This window comes from Antechinus flavipes, chromosome 6 (assembly GCF_016432865.1).
Source record: "Antechinus flavipes isolate AdamAnt ecotype Samford, QLD, Australia chromosome 6, AdamAnt_v2, whole genome shotgun sequence".
In the NCBI taxonomy this organism is placed as follows: Eukaryota; Metazoa; Chordata; class Mammalia; order Dasyuromorphia; family Dasyuridae; genus Antechinus; species Antechinus flavipes.
This window is the reverse complement of record NC_067403.1, coordinates 150758426-150774079: the sequence shown is the minus strand read 5'-3', so window position 1 is coordinate 150774079 and position 15654 is coordinate 150758426. Positions and strand designations below refer to the sequence as shown.

The following is a 15654-nucleotide window of genomic DNA, read 5'->3' as shown; positions in this document are numbered from 1 at the left end:
ATTATAGATAAGATGGAAATCAGCCTACTGGGGAAAAAAAAAACCTCTCATCAAATAACATTTATAAGATTTGAATACACACATATACTGAAATACATAAGGTCAAAGGCTATTCCCAAATAAGGGTCATAAAAAATATGAACAGTTTTCAAAAATACTAAAAAGTATTAGCAACCTTATGAAAGAAAAAAATGCTGAAATACATATTAAAATAGTTCTGAGGTTTTACCTCACACCAACAAATTGACAAAAAAAAAAAAAAAAAGACAAGAAAACAGTAATAGTCAGTGTTAGAGGGTTATCAAAAGACAGGCACATGCAAAAACATTTTTGGTGGAACTGTGAATTGATAAAAAAAAAAAAAAAAACATTTTGGAAGGTAGTTTGTAATAATCCAAATAAACTGGCTAAATATCCATACCATTTGACCTAGAGATTCCATAGCTAAGCATATATCACAAACAAAAAGGTCACAAACAAAAAGAGAGACTCCACACTCATACACAAATAATTATAGCAACATTCTTTTGGGCCAGAAATAAAAAAATATGACTGGGAAATGACTAAATAAATATGGTATGTAACATAAGACATGATGAATAGATGAATAGAAAAAAGCATGAACTTACACTAACAAGTGCAAAATGAAGTGAAGTCAAGGAAAAAAATATACACAATGGCTACAACATTGTAAATGGAAAAAATAAACATAGAACAAATAAAACAAAATAATGATGAGAAAACTTGGCTTCAAAGAAAAGTTTGAAGGAGACAGCTGACCTCTGCTCAGACATGAAGATCCATGGGCATGAAATGTTTCACATAACACCTTATTTTTTTAATAAAATGATGGATTTTACTGATTTTTTTTCTCTTTCCCTATTTTTAAAAAAAGTCTTTGTTATAAGTCTTTGTTTCTCTGGGAAGGGGAAGATAAGAGATATGGGGTGGAAAGAAGATTATGCAAAAACAAAAAATACCCCCCAAAATGTATATTTTTTTAAAAATCTAAATTCCTTGAGAGCAGGGACAGCATTTGTAATTCTGTCACCAGCAATAATTATGAGGTTTGGCATATAGTTTTTAATAAATGTTTTTCTATTTATTTATTTTCCTTTCCCATTATATTAATTTTATCTCTCTTATATATCTTACATAATACATATATTTTATATACTATCATATCGTATTTTATCATAGATCTAGAACTACAAGAGACCACCAAGACTAACTCAACCCTCTTATTTTACTGAAAGGGAAACTGAGGCATGTTTGAGTTGACTTTCCTGGAGTCACACAACTAATGAGTACCAGAAGTGGAATTTAAACCAAGTTCTTCTAACTTCAGAACCAGTGTTCTTTCCAATAATCTCTCTATCTTTTCATCTACAAAATCTTTCCTCATTTTCTTTTTCTCTCTTCATTAGCTTCTTCCTTAAATTCCCTCCTAATCTTCAAGCTAAAAAATCCCTAACATGTCCTCCTCTCTTCTTCTCCTCTCTTCTAACTTCTGTGTGCCTCCTCTAGCATTCCTTTCATTCATCTCTCATCTTGTCTCTTGATTTTCTTAATCTTTTAATAAGCATATAATTACGCAATACATCAAGGAACTATAAAAACACTGAAAGGTTTCTTCTCAGCAAGACAGATAGATTCCTGTTTTTCTCTGGTACATCTCAGGCAGAAAGATGAAGCAAGCCAAATTTGGTGGGGAAACCACTGGTAAAGTAAGTAGACATATTTCTATTGTAAGTATTGTCATATTTCAGTTGTATAGAAAAGGTGACAGAAATATCTCATTAACTGGAGAACTTTATAATATAAAATTATATTATGTTTCTTGTATATGGAAGAATGACTTGTTAATATATTGATGTATTCCTGATCATTTTTAGTTGTTATTATAAAATGTGTATTTTATTACAATAAGAGCTCTTGCTACTTAAAGAAACCATTTGATAAATTGTTTGAATGATATTTTGAAATCTAATCATCTCTAGTTTGCATTGATGTCATGAGTTAGAGGGCTAGGTCTATAGTCAGAAAGATCTGGTTTCAAGTCCTATCATACATATTAGTAGTTCATCCAAGGATAAGTCACCTAATTTTTCAGAACTTTAGGCAAGGTAGAGCAGATAGAGTGTTAGGTTTGCAATTAAAGTAACCTGGTGTCAAATCCTGTCTCTGTTACTACCTTCGTGACTTTGGATCTCACTTTCTCAATCTGCAAAATGAAGAATTGGATTAAGTGACTTCTAAATGTGCCTTCCAGTTCTAATTCTATAGCAGGAGAGTGGTTGATCTGCATTACTGGAAGAAATTTCTAATGTAAGAGTTGTCTACAATGATAAAATTATAGTTTCAGTCCCTCTCAAAAAACTTCCCTAGAAATTATTAAAGGGTCAGTAAGACATTTATTAGACAAAAGAAAGTTTGGTAATAATAAGCTTGGAAATGATTCTTATGGTTATAAGAAAATGAGACCATAAGAGAAGAAAGTATCACAAATGGTCCTAACCCTGGCTAAAAGGAAGGGTATATAAAATTCAGAATATTTTTAGGGGATTACTTTTCCTAATTGAAAGATAACACCTATATTTTTATGATTGTACTATGGTGGTGAATTTTTTTTCTTCTCAATTTTGGAATGGGGTAAGAACTAGTAATCATCCTGCAAAAGTCTAGACTCTTGGTTCTCAATTCTCCTCCCTTGAACACTTAGCCAAGGAAAGGAATGAAGAGATGAGCCACTTGTTCAAGGTGATCTAATTTACACATGGAGGAACTAGGGTGTGAAGTTACATCTTCAGATTGTAGATCTTATTACTCTTTCCGATGCATAAAAAAATGTGTAAATGAATGAAGGACACAACTGAAAAACCATTAATGTGAATAAAATCCATCAACCAACAACTGTGGAAAGGAATCCATGTTCTAAATGTTGTAATTTGGCTACTTTCATGATATACTGGTATTCAGTGGTGTAGTGAATAGAATGCTGGACCTGGAGTCAGGAAGATCTGAATTCAAATCATGCTACCCTCTGTCTGTCTCAGTATTCTCATCTGTAAACTAAGGATAATAACTGTATCTACCTCCAGGGTTGTTGTGAGGATCAAATGAGAGATTATTTGTAAAAAATACTTAGCACAATATTTGACACATTACTATGTAACTTCATAACTACTTGTTTCTTTCCTTCAGAACTTTATTTTTATATTTGTCCCCCAAAAAAATTAGAAAACCATTTCCAGTTTGAAAAAATAGCAAGAGACAGACAGCATGCCTTTAGTAAAAGAAATGCCAACATAATTTCAGCTTTTATAAGAATTATGTCCTATTTTATTAATTTGACAGGTTATCAAATGCAGGGCAGCCATTGCCTGGTCAAGTAATGCTCCCTTGTCTATTGAGGAAGTGGAAGTTGATCCACCAAAGGCTGGAGAGGTTCGAATTAAGGTAAAGTTGGTATTTATGATTATCTCCTAATAATTATAAACTTAATAGGAATTCCTGTTTCAGGAAATGGATGTAGAGGTTTTAATCTTCTATATGTATTTTTTCCATCATTCAAAAGTTCAAGAAGACTTCTGTCTCTTTAGACCGCCTCTCTATCTCTGCAACCAACCTTCTTAAATCTTTATCATTAAACAGGGTTGGGTTCCTATTCTTTCAGCCAAGTAGGAGTCATATCCCCACCATATGCACACCATGAAGCCCAGGGCCATTTTGAAGGGCACTACCTAAAGAGGTATTATATGCAATTCCATTCAAATCAAGAAATGTTATTAAGCGTTTCTATGTAGGAAGCACTAGGGAATATAAAAAACGCTCTGCCCTCAAGGAGCTTTTACTCTAATAGGAAGATACAACATGGATAAAGACAAGAAAAAAGAGGATAATATCTATCTTCATTTCCCCCAAATGGGTGAGACAAAAGTCTGAATATCTATACTTATAAAGCATTTTTTTCTAGTTATTAGTTTCCAAGGGCAACTGGGTTGCACAGTGAATAGAGCACCAACCTGGACTTAGGAAGACATCTTCCTGATTTCAAATCTGGCCTCACACACTTGATAGTTGTGTGACTCTGGGCAAATCATTCAATCCTTTTTGCCTCAGATTCCTCATCTGTAAAAAGAATCGTAAACCAGTTCATCATCTCGGTCAAAAAAAACCCAAATGCATTCAGAAAGAGTTAGACACAACTGAAAGACAATTGAAGAACAGACAAGGTCAAGGCTTCTATTCATAAAATTTGCTACTTTCTCATAAGAGATAGCTGGAGAGAGAGCTGGTCTTGAAGACAGAAAGACCAGATTCAAGTCTAATTTCTAACACAATTTGACTCTGTGACTCTGAGTAAATCATTTATCTGTGTTCTAGGCAACTATCTAAGACTATAAATTCTGGGAAAGGTATTAATCTGCATTGGCAGAGGGAGTTTCACCATCCTGAAGTCTGTTTGAATCCTCTCATATATTCTGCTGTATACATAATAAGGTTGTTTTTTTTTTCTGTTTCTATTCCTATTTTTTATTTGTTTTAAAATAAATAAATGGAAAAAAAGAAAAAAATGATCTAGAGGGTTCGATGGACTTCAAGCTCAAAATGATTCAAACAATGTGATAGTAGTTGAAAAATCTAATTCAGTATTAAACAATAAGAGATAAAGAGTATTCATGATGATGGAAATGAAGTATTCTTTCCTGGTCTGATAATATTTGGAATGATATGATCAGTTTTGATGCCCCACTTCAGGAATGGCACTGCTAACTTGAATAGTAACAGAAAAGGAGAATCAGCATTGTAAAAGCCCTTGAGTTCATGTCATATGAGGATCAATGGAAGAGTTCGGAGATATTTAAACTAGAGAAGAAAAAATTGGGGGGTAAATGAGAGCAGAGCTGATTTTAGGTATTGAAGGAATTTTCATGAAAAAGAAATTAGACTAATTCTGTTTGCCTCCCAGTTGTATGCTGTGGCTGACAATAAAGGAAAGCATATTAGTGGGATCCCATTAGCTGTATTTTTGCCACTGCAAACACACAGAATGGTTTGTACTATCAGTCACTTAACAAGCATTTATTAAGCACCTACTATAAGATCAAGCAGGGTAGCTGATGGTGGAGCAATTAGAACACCAAGTCCAGAGTCAGGAAGACCTGGATTCAAATCCAATCACAGACACTCACTGTGTGATCCTAAGCATGTTATTTAACCCTGTTTACCTCAGTTTTCACATCTGTAAAATGAACTCAAGAAGAAAACAGTAAATCACTCCAGGGTCTTTGCCAAGAAAACCCCAAAGGGGGTAAAAAACAGACAGATATGACTCAACAACAACAACATTGGGGTGTAATATATAACCTGTTTTATTAGCCATAATATGCATTAAATCAGCTCTATCTGATCAAACTGTAAGAGTCATTGAATGAGCTGAAGAAAACACAGGAAATTCACCAGAACTAGAAAAGAATATATGGAATTTTCAAATAGCAGTTTTTTTATTCTCTTTAGAATCACATGCTTTCCCAACCTCTTGCTCATACCTCAACCAAGGTAGAAAACAACCATCTGAGAATAAGTGAGCCACCTCGCTGCCCCAGACTACCCAGTTTTACAAACAAACATTCTGATAACAAAGAATAAGAAAAAAGATTCTACATAAGAAACTTTAAACTTTAAACAAGTGTTGTTACAAGTTGTTGTTTTTTTTTTTTTTTATTATATTATACAAGTATGCACTGTGGTAGGTTTCAGTAAACCTCCAAAAATATAGGAAGAAAATATTCTGCAGTATTTTATATCATTTAATTGTCATGTAGGTTATAGCTTCAGGGATCTGCGGTTCAGATAACCACATGCTAGATGGATCAGTTCCATTACATTTACCTGCAATTTTGGGACATGAAGGAGCTGGAATAGTAGAAAGCATTGGAGAAGGTGTGAGCACTGTGAAACCAGGTGAGTATGAAACCCAAAATGGTGTTTGATGTCAGAAGCTTCTCCTTTCCACCCCTCTAAAACAATCAAATTCTCTACAAAAAAGGAAGGAAAATTTGAAGTACAAGTCCATTATAAGTCAGCTCTGGTAGAGACTTAGAGAGAAGATTATTAGTTTACTAACTCCTCTCTATTAGCTTATAAATGGGCTTCTGTCTAAACTTTGGTCTTACACTCCTTTTTTTTTCTTGAATAGTACCTAGCAGAATGTAATTTCTCTCTCTCTCTCTCTCTCTCTCTCTCTCTCTCTCTCTCTCTCTCTCTCTCTCTCTTTTCTGAGGCAACTGGAGTTAAGTGGCTTGCCCAGGGTCACATAGCTAGGGAGTGATAAGTGTCTGAGCCCAATTTTGAATTCAGGTCCTCCTGACTCTATGCACTGAGCCACTTACTTGTCCCTGTAATTAAAGTGAGGAAAAGAACAGTCTGTTTGTGATTGTGTCAATGAATAATGGAGGAAACAGAGGCAGTTGATTTTATTATAAAGTGGGGAGAATGCTTCTGTAATTCCATCTTCTGGATCCCTTGGCTAGCTTGTGGACAGTTAGGAAACATGTAAAAGTAGCTAGGTGATCCAGTGGATAAATAGGGTGCTAGATTTGGAGTCAGTAAAACCTGAGTTCAAATCCAGTTTCTGAAACTACCTTTAAGACTTAAGTAAGGGGGCGTTTTTCATTCATAAATTTACCAGAGGAGAGAGTTGGTCTCTGACTAGCAGGCAACACCAAGTTCTTACTAAATCCATCAGATTGAAGAATGGTTTTGCTCTTAAAATGATCCTTCTCAAGAGAAGAGGAATTACAGTATTTAGAAAGAAACACTGGTTAGTAGCATTAAATGCTGCAGAAACATCAAGAAAGATGAGGTTTAAGAACAGACCATTTGATTTGGCTAGTAAAAGAGAAATACAGGGGAAATCAGGTTCAAGTGAGTGATGAGATGGGGAGCCAAATTGCAAAGGGTTAAAAAATAAGTGATAGGGAGAAGTGGAGGTCAAGAAATATAAACAACCCTTGAGTTTGTGAAAGAAAGGAAAGGTAAAGAAGGATAGTTTAAGGAGATAATTTAAAGAAATCTTTTACAAAACATGTATGAAAAGATGTACAAAAGATGTAAAAGATGGATGAGGTCTTGTCATGTTTAGCAGGAAATAAGCCAGTTGATCAGGAAAGTCGGAAGATTAGAGAATGAAAGCCTAAGGATGATTTTATGAAAAGACAATCAAAGGACTCAGAACTGAATAACGTAAAAGATACAACCAGATAGCTTACAAGATCTCAGGGTTTTTTTACTTTTCTTTTTTATTTTAAATTTAGCAATCTCAATAAACACAAATATGTTGATAACATGTATAAGAACAAAAAAAAGGGATTGCATAGAACAGTAAACATCTGGTATGTATAGGGTTTTTTTTTTCAAATTTATTAGCAAGTAGCAGAAAAGAGAGTGCCCAAAGCTATTAGCCTCTAGCTCAAATTTTTCCCAGGGAGTCTAAGTTACAAGCATTGTTATCATTTGTGAGCATCTAATGGCTTTGAAAGGACTAAAGTGCCAGGAAATTGATGTTCAGAAGACCAACATCTTCTCTTACATTCATGTAATCATTTGCATAGCCCAGATCAAGAAAATAATTGCTTCTTCCTAGCAAAGAACATTTCATTATGAATGCTAATTATCTGATAAGGTTTCATTTGAATTTTGTGAGTTTTTTTAATCCAATATATACAACTTGATGAATTATCCTCACATTTTATTTTGATGCTATTCACTTTTTCTCTCCATCCAGAGTAAGGGCTATTTTCTTCTGTTTTCCTCCCTTAGGAGATAAAGTCATATTAAGTGCTCTGCCCCAGTGCAGAGAATGTGATTCCTGCTTACATGAGAAGGGCAACTGTTGCCTGAAGGAAGAGTAAGTGCCTTACTTCAATGATTTTGCTTACATTTTTATCCAGGGCTGACAGATTTATTCATCTTTGTGTGGATTTTTGTCTGTCTCCATGAACTAGTATGTTTTCTCCAGTTGGACTGATGCTTGATGGTACCAGCAGATTTACATGTAGAGGGAGGAAAGTGTATACTATTTTTGGAACAAGCACATTCACTGAATACACCGTGATGCATGAGATTTCAGTAGTAAAAATTGATGATGATGTACCCTTGGAGAATGTCTGTATATTAGCCTGTGGATTCCCCACAGGCTATGGAGCTGCTGTTAATGCTGCAGAGGTGAGCATGTGTTGATGGGAAGTTCAGAAAAAAATGATTTCTCCTAATGAATGCCAAGATATGACTAAATCAACCAAAATGGTCATGCAAGTAGCCTTGTAAAGACTCAGGCAGACTTTGCAGAACATTTTTCCTATTTTGATGGTGCAGGTTTATTCAGCCCTAAAGTCTCACTAGGAGTTTGTGTTCTTCATGTGCAGGTGACTCCTGGTTCTACCTGTGTTGTCTTTGGGCTTGGAGGTGTTGGCTCTGCAGTTGTTATGGCATGCAAAGCAGCTGGTGCTTCCAGGATCATTGGTATTGACATCAATGAAGGAAAATTTGAGAAGGCAAAAGCTTTTGGGGTTACTGATTGTCTTAATCCTCGAAACTTTAAGAAGCCCATCCAGCAGGTGATAATGGAAATGACTGGTCTTGGTGCTGACTTTACCTTTGAGGCTATTGGGACTACTGACACCATGGTATGTTAACTCCAGGCACAGGGGAAAATATGTTTTAGGTCAACAAATAGCCATGTAATCAACTAATTTAATTTTACCAAAAAGTTTTTAAAATTAAGAAGATAAATTACAAACATGGGAAGATACCTTACTTTGAATGTTTGGTAGAATGGAAAGTTTTTAAATCATTGTAATCACACTTTGTACCTAGTGATATAACATTTTAATACACACAAATAAATATAAGGAGACCAATTCCAGATGAACCCCTACATGTAGAAAGGGCTGTCTCCCACATGTGGCAGAGAGGTAGCTCAAAAGGAAAAAGAATAGATATCTCTAGCTTTTTCCTCCATGCCCCTCACAAACAAATCCTTTTGAATTTTCCAAAAACACTGAGATATATAGATATAGCAGCTAACGTTTATATATATATATATATATATATATATATATATATATATATATATATATATTTGCAGCTAACTTTTTTTAAAATACAAGGGAGGAATAAAGTCAATCAATAGATTAATGAAATAATAAGCATTTATTAAGCATCTATTTATGTACCAGGTATTTACTAGGAACAGGTACAGAGAAAGCCAATACAAAAATTATTTCTATTCCCTTTCTAGAGATGAGGATGTGCTGGACCAGCTCAAGCCAGCTCACAAAAGCTGATTCTTAAATTGTCAGTGCATGGTTTTACAAATATTCTTTCCCCCTGCACTACTTGACTCTGTGGGGAGGGCAAGCGGATTAGTTTCATAGTTTAGTTCAGTTCTCAGAAATTATAATTCCAGTTCTAAGTTCAAAACCTCCCTAAAGTTGGAGTCTCTGATACCCTAGCTTCTCAAAGTTTCTGTACCAACCTGTACTTCTGGCTCCAAGGTTATCATGACTCACTCTCAGGTCCATGAGGATCATCTTCAGCACCTGAAAATGAGAGTAAATAACATAGAATAGAAACAAATACCACCAAGACCACTTCTTGGAGTCAGAGTCAAAAAGAGAATAAGCGAAGAACCTGCCTTTCCTTCTCACCAGTTTATTTCATGACATCTAATTCAGCCAAAATATATGAGAGTTACTGAAAAGTGTGTAGATAAAAAGATATTGGAAAAGAGAGTTAACATCTTAGTCTCACCAGCTTTAAATCCCTCCAATCAATGGAAGGCAAACTAGACATGCTGAAAACCATTTATAATAAAAATTTCTCTCTCCCTGTCTCTCCTCTCTTTCCCTCCCTTCCTTCTTTTTCTCTCTTTCTGTCTCTGTCTCTCTCCACATGTCATTCTGTGTCTCTGTCTCTCTGTATCTGTCTGTCTCTCCTGCTTTATTGTGTTCTTTCATGGTTTTCTCTCTATTTCTGGATCCATCATTTTTTTTCTCTCTTCAAGTCTCCATGGTTTCTCTTTTCCTCTCTTCCTGATTCTCTCAAGAGCAAGAAATGTAACAAAAAAAGAAGAAAGGAATACTAAAAGGATGGGAATATAAATAAAAAGATGTGAGACACAGAAGAAAACAGAGTAGGCAAATGAAAAAAGTAGTAGAGAAAAAGAAGTAGAAGAAAGAATTAGAGAGAATAGACCTGAGAGACATAAACTATAATAAACATTCTATCATGTGCCTCAAGCAAATTAGGATGCAGAAAAATGAAGACCTGCTCTAATTCTATAAAGATATATTTTCTTTAAAATAATTGAAATGAGGAGGAAAACACAGGCAAAGACAAGGAAGATGACGAGGGATGATCCAAAATAAACCACTTCATTTGACATGAACAAATCAAGAAACAGAAGTTTGTGACCCAATCTAACTCATGTGGCTCAAATGAAAATGACTAAACATTAATTCTACTGACTCTCATGGTAGTAAGCTTCACAATGAAACTCTATGTGATCAGAGATGTGACTGAAAGACTCACAATTATATTCTTAATTCTAGATTGCTGCACTAGAGTCCTGCAACATGAGCTATGGTGTCTGTGTTATTATAGGAGTACCACCAGCAAAATCCCAACTCTCTTTTGATCCATTGTTGCTACTGTCTGGCCGGGTCCTCAGAGGGTCCTTGTTAGGAGGTAGGAAAAAAAAATTTTGAAATAAACAGATATTTGAACTCTAACAAATCCATTTGAATTTTCCAGAAACACTGAAATATCCATGTATAACAACTAACATTTTTTTAAATAAAGAGAGGAATGAAGTTAGTTAATCATTAGATTAATGAAATAATAAGTATTTATTAAGCATCTATTATGTATCAGTTTGTACTAGGAAATGATACAGAGAAAGCCCATACAGAAAGTATTTCTGTCCCCTTTCTAAGGTTAGGGTGTGCTGGAACCAGCTCAAGCCAGCTCACAAAAGCTGATTCTTAAATTTTCAGTGCATGCTTTTATACCTGTGAAATTGACAAATGTTATAAAACAGTACTTACCATTGTTTTGTTTATTATCTGGGCTTAAGAAAGTGATGGATAAAATGTTAAATATGCAGATTAAATTTAAATTGTATCCTATGCACTTTTTTTTTGAAGATTTAATTACTAAACATTTGTGGGCACCTCCCTAATGGGTATTATTACATTTTTATGTAATATTTATAAATATTTACATATGTAGCCACAGTGTAGTGGGGCCCCCCTTACTACCAAATCAGTGGTACTGTACCCACTCACAAATCAGATTATAGGCCAGAAGAATAGTAAACACACCTCTTCTTAGATCATACCATCTTAGAAGAACTGAAAATTTGCAAGAAGTATCTGAAAACAGAACAAAAAAGAAACACACACACATATACACACAAAAGAAAGTGAAAATATTATGTTTTGATTTGCATTCGGAATCCATTAGTTATTTCCAATCAATCAACTTCTTTTGTTGTCTGGAAAAGAAAGTAGGAAAAAGACTCTAACACTACTGTCAATGGCTATTTCTCTGTTCATTACTTCTATGATATACTGACATTTACTTGATTCGTTAGCCTTATATAAGTTCAAGTGCTAGTATTCTTTTTTTTTCTTCATAGAGTATAAAACCAGAGACTGTATTCCTGTATTAGTGGATGATTACATGAAGAAGAAAATTGATGTGGACTCAGTGATAACCCATAAATTGCCTTTTGTCGAAATCAATAAAGGATTTGAACTCCTCCGATCGGGAAAGTGGTAAGGCCTTTGTTTGGTGTCTGACATTTACTTGAAAAAAGAAATCACAGTGAAAATGAGGAATCCCTTTTCATAAGATCCTAAATGAGTTAGAAATGGATGGAGAAAGTGACCCTGAGGAAGGAATCAGGCAATCATCCACTACTAATTTCACTACTCCTTAGCAGTATGAAGTAGCAAAGCTTATTCTTTCATCTCTCTGTATCTCAATTTCACTACTTAAAATAAAAAGTGGGCATAATAATACTTATCTGATCTATATCAGCAGGTTCTTGAAAAGATCATATGAGCAAATAAAAAGAAAAATAAAATTAAGCATACCCTTTAAATTTCTAATATTGTTAATATTGAAATGATTTGCAAGATGTGAACATAAGGTCTTAAATGCCAAGCAGAGAACTGTGAATTTTATTCTTTAGGTAATAGTGAGTCAAAGATTTTTGACAAGAGGAGTAATGTAAATAAACTTATGCATTAAGCAAGAGGATGGATTTGATAGAAAAGTGAATCCTGATTCCTGCCTGCATTCCCTGGGTTCATATTCAAAGGAGAGTTTTAGTTTTCTCTTTTGTGAAATGTGCTGGGACTTTTTCATTCATGCTTAGATGGATAAAAGATAGGCAGGACATCAAGTAGAAGTAAGATGGAATGTATCCCAGGCAGAGGAAAAAAATTTTTTTTTTAAAAAGCAAAAAGTCTACTGTACTCGGGAAATGAGGAGTTAAATTTAATTGGATTATGGGATACCTGGAGTATAGTGGTGACAAATATGATTGGAAATATAGAGTAGAGTCAAACTATGAAAAGTACTTATAGTCAAATAAAGTAGATGGGGCTTTTTATAAGGAAGTCCCCAAATATAAGAAAATAAAATAGTAGTTTACATTTCTATTTTAAAAAAAAACATATTTTACCTTTTGGAAAGAACTATTGCCCTATCTTGGGAACTCTTTTTTGAAAATCATATACAGTCTAAGGGACTCAACATATTTGTGAAAAATATTTCTGTGGGCTATGTATGTTTACCAAAATCAGTTGAAGCAATTTTTTTCCCTCCAGGACTAGTGAACTCATCATTGCAAGGAATCCCTGGTGTGACACATGCATACAGTTTAGTGATTTATCCATAACTTATAATCTTAACATGTTGCTTAGAACACTGAGAGATTAATTAATTGGCTTGCCAATGATCACACTGCAAGAATGAGTTCAAGGCATTAGTTAAAGACTTAAAGCTATCAATGAGTTCTTGATATATTGAGGATAACAACATACAATCACCCTGATCTCAAATGGAAGGCATTAACAATAAGGGGGTCCCAGAAAGACTTCTTTCAGGCGGTGAAGTGTTAGCTGGAAATTTTAACTTGAAGGGAGCCAGGAAAGCCCAGAGGCAGAGATAAGGAGAGAGAACTCCAGGGTTGGGGAACAATCAGTAAAAATTCATAGCATTAGAAGATAGAAGATCTTGTAAGAGGAAGAGCAAAGAAGCCAGTTGTGGAACTAGAAAGTAAATGGGAAGAAGCACAGTATAAGAATACTAGCAAGACAGAAAATGCTTTAAATGCCACAGGATTTTATTTTAGATTCTGGGATAAAAGAAAACTATTAAGAGTTTATTGACTAGGGAGATGAGATGGTCAGAACTGCATTTTATGAAGACCACTTGGATAGCTGAAGGGAGAAAGGGCTATTGTGAGAAAAAAAATTTGATGAAGGCAGTCCAACCAGCAGGCTATTGCAATAGTTCAAGCATGAGGTAATGAGGACCTATAGTGTAAAATCAGAGAAGGGGTAATATAAAAGAAATATCATAAAAACAGAACTAATAGGACTTGGCAACAGGCTGGATGGAGGAGATTAGTGGAGTGAGAGGAGTCAAGAATGATACCCACATGAACAATCCTGGGTAACTGGAAGGATGATACCCTCACCCAAAAGAGGGGATTTAGGAAGAGGGAAGAATTTGGAAGGAAAATAATGACTTCAGTTTAGAATGTGTTAAAATGCTCAGAATATCCAATTTGAAGCATCCAGTAGGCAATTAATTGGAGATTCAAAACTGGAAGTGGGAAGAGAGAATAGAACTGGAGAAGTAGATCTGAGAATTATCTGCTTAGAGATGATGATTTGAACCCAGCTCTTTCTGACTCCAAGATCTGCCCTCAACCCACTGTATCATACTGTCTCTTATGGACTAATTGGAATCTTACTATTTCAAACTCTAATATCATGTAGTCTAATTTTTTTTTTTAATGCAAAGTAGCCAGTGGGTTGTAGTAGAAAAAGCATTGCACTGAAAAACAGAACATTTGGTTCAAATCCTGGCTTAAATACTTCGTGGTTATGTGATTTGCATAAGTCATTATAATGTCTCTGGTCTCAATTTCATCATCAATAAAATGGGAAGAATACAAATTTTATTTACTTCATAGAATAAAAAAAATGCTTTGAAAACTTTAATGTAAATGGCAGTTGTTAATATTAAGCAATGATGAAACTGGGACCCATAGAGATTCTGTAAGCAATCCAAAAGCCAAGTCTTTAGACTTTCAGTCTAGATCACTTTCCACAATACCATGTCTGGCTCCTCTGGTCCCCAGTTACAACTAATGCCTTTAGACCAAGTTAGCTAGAAAATATGGGCCCTTTATTACAAGGAAAACTGTGTAGAGAGGGTACTCACTGACAGTAACCCAGGAGCATCACTACGCTGGGAAGGGCAAACATTAGAAACTCTGTGGATAAGAGAAGCACTATGTCGGTTCTACCTTTAAGATTCTCAGACTTTATTAGACAATGTTTGACTCCTTGGACCAATAACATTCTCCTTGAAATGTTAATCTATTCTGAGACCTCTCTGTGTATTAGAAATGCTTTTCAATACAACATGCATACTAGAAAGTTCTGTGATATATTATTGATCTGTGCAGAGAATCCAGATCAGAGGAAAGAGGTTCAAAGGGGCTTCTGATTCTTTCCTCCTTTGTTAAAATTAAGTTCAGTTCACTTGCTGTTCCCCCTCAGGTGAAAATATATGTTTGTGATAGGCCAGAAATGAAAATGGAAGACAGGGATTGTACAGACTACTTAAGGATTCTTTTGCAATATAATTTTTATTTTATTTTACTTTTATCTATTAACAAGATTTTTATTTTCTCTCCTTTCCACCCAATTGAAGAGAAAAGAAAATTATAGCCCTTATAATCACAATGCATAGACAAGGAAAACAAACACCAGAATTGGCTATGTCTGGAAACATATGACTAAATAATTGTTTTTGTATTTTTTTATTTCAGCATTCGATGTGTCCTGTTGTTCTGAGATCCTACTGGATGAAAGGGGAATAAATATGTAAAGAAACATCCTTCTTGCTAGAATGTCATCTTCCTTAGAGACTTCATATACATCGTGGACTAGTGTTGGAAATTTGGTACTTCCTAGAACAGTGGGAAATAAAATAAACTTCTATATATTATGCTCTCAAAAGATGTTTGTTTTAAATCTGCATATAAAGTTGACTCATGACTTAAAAAAGAAAAAACATGGGAGCTGAGTTTTTTTTTACAAGTTGAATCTCTTATAAAAAAAGGTTTCTATCAATTTAGAAATACTAAGGACCTTTCTTAAATTAGTGTGAACCCTGAGCTATATCATAATGACTACATTTGCATTTTCAGACCTTGACTAAAGTAATTGTAAGCCCAAAGCAAAGTTTTCCTTCTGCCAAGAATCCTGTGTTCTCACTTTCCCCATGACACTTCCTGTCCATCCAGATTTTGAGAATTTTACTAAAATTTAGCTGGCTGGT

The 15654-nt window shown here is 34.6% G+C and overlaps 1 protein-coding gene across 1 annotated transcript; it reads left to right on the top strand.

The window, feature by feature from the left end:
- The first annotated feature begins 1688 nt into the window (after positions 1–1688).
- Positions 1689–15291, top strand: LOC127541247 (alcohol dehydrogenase 1-like). The gene is made up of 9 exons (XM_051966487.1): positions 1689–1727; positions 3358–3459; positions 5829–5967; positions 7825–7912; positions 8010–8229; positions 8430–8690; positions 10617–10752; positions 11705–11843; positions 15143–15291. The coding sequence occupies exons 1-9, from the start codon at positions 1689–1691 to the stop codon at positions 15165–15167; spliced, it is 1149 nt and encodes a 382-aa protein (XP_051822447.1). The 3' UTR covers positions 15168–15291.
- Positions 15292–15654: the final 363 nt, after the last annotated feature.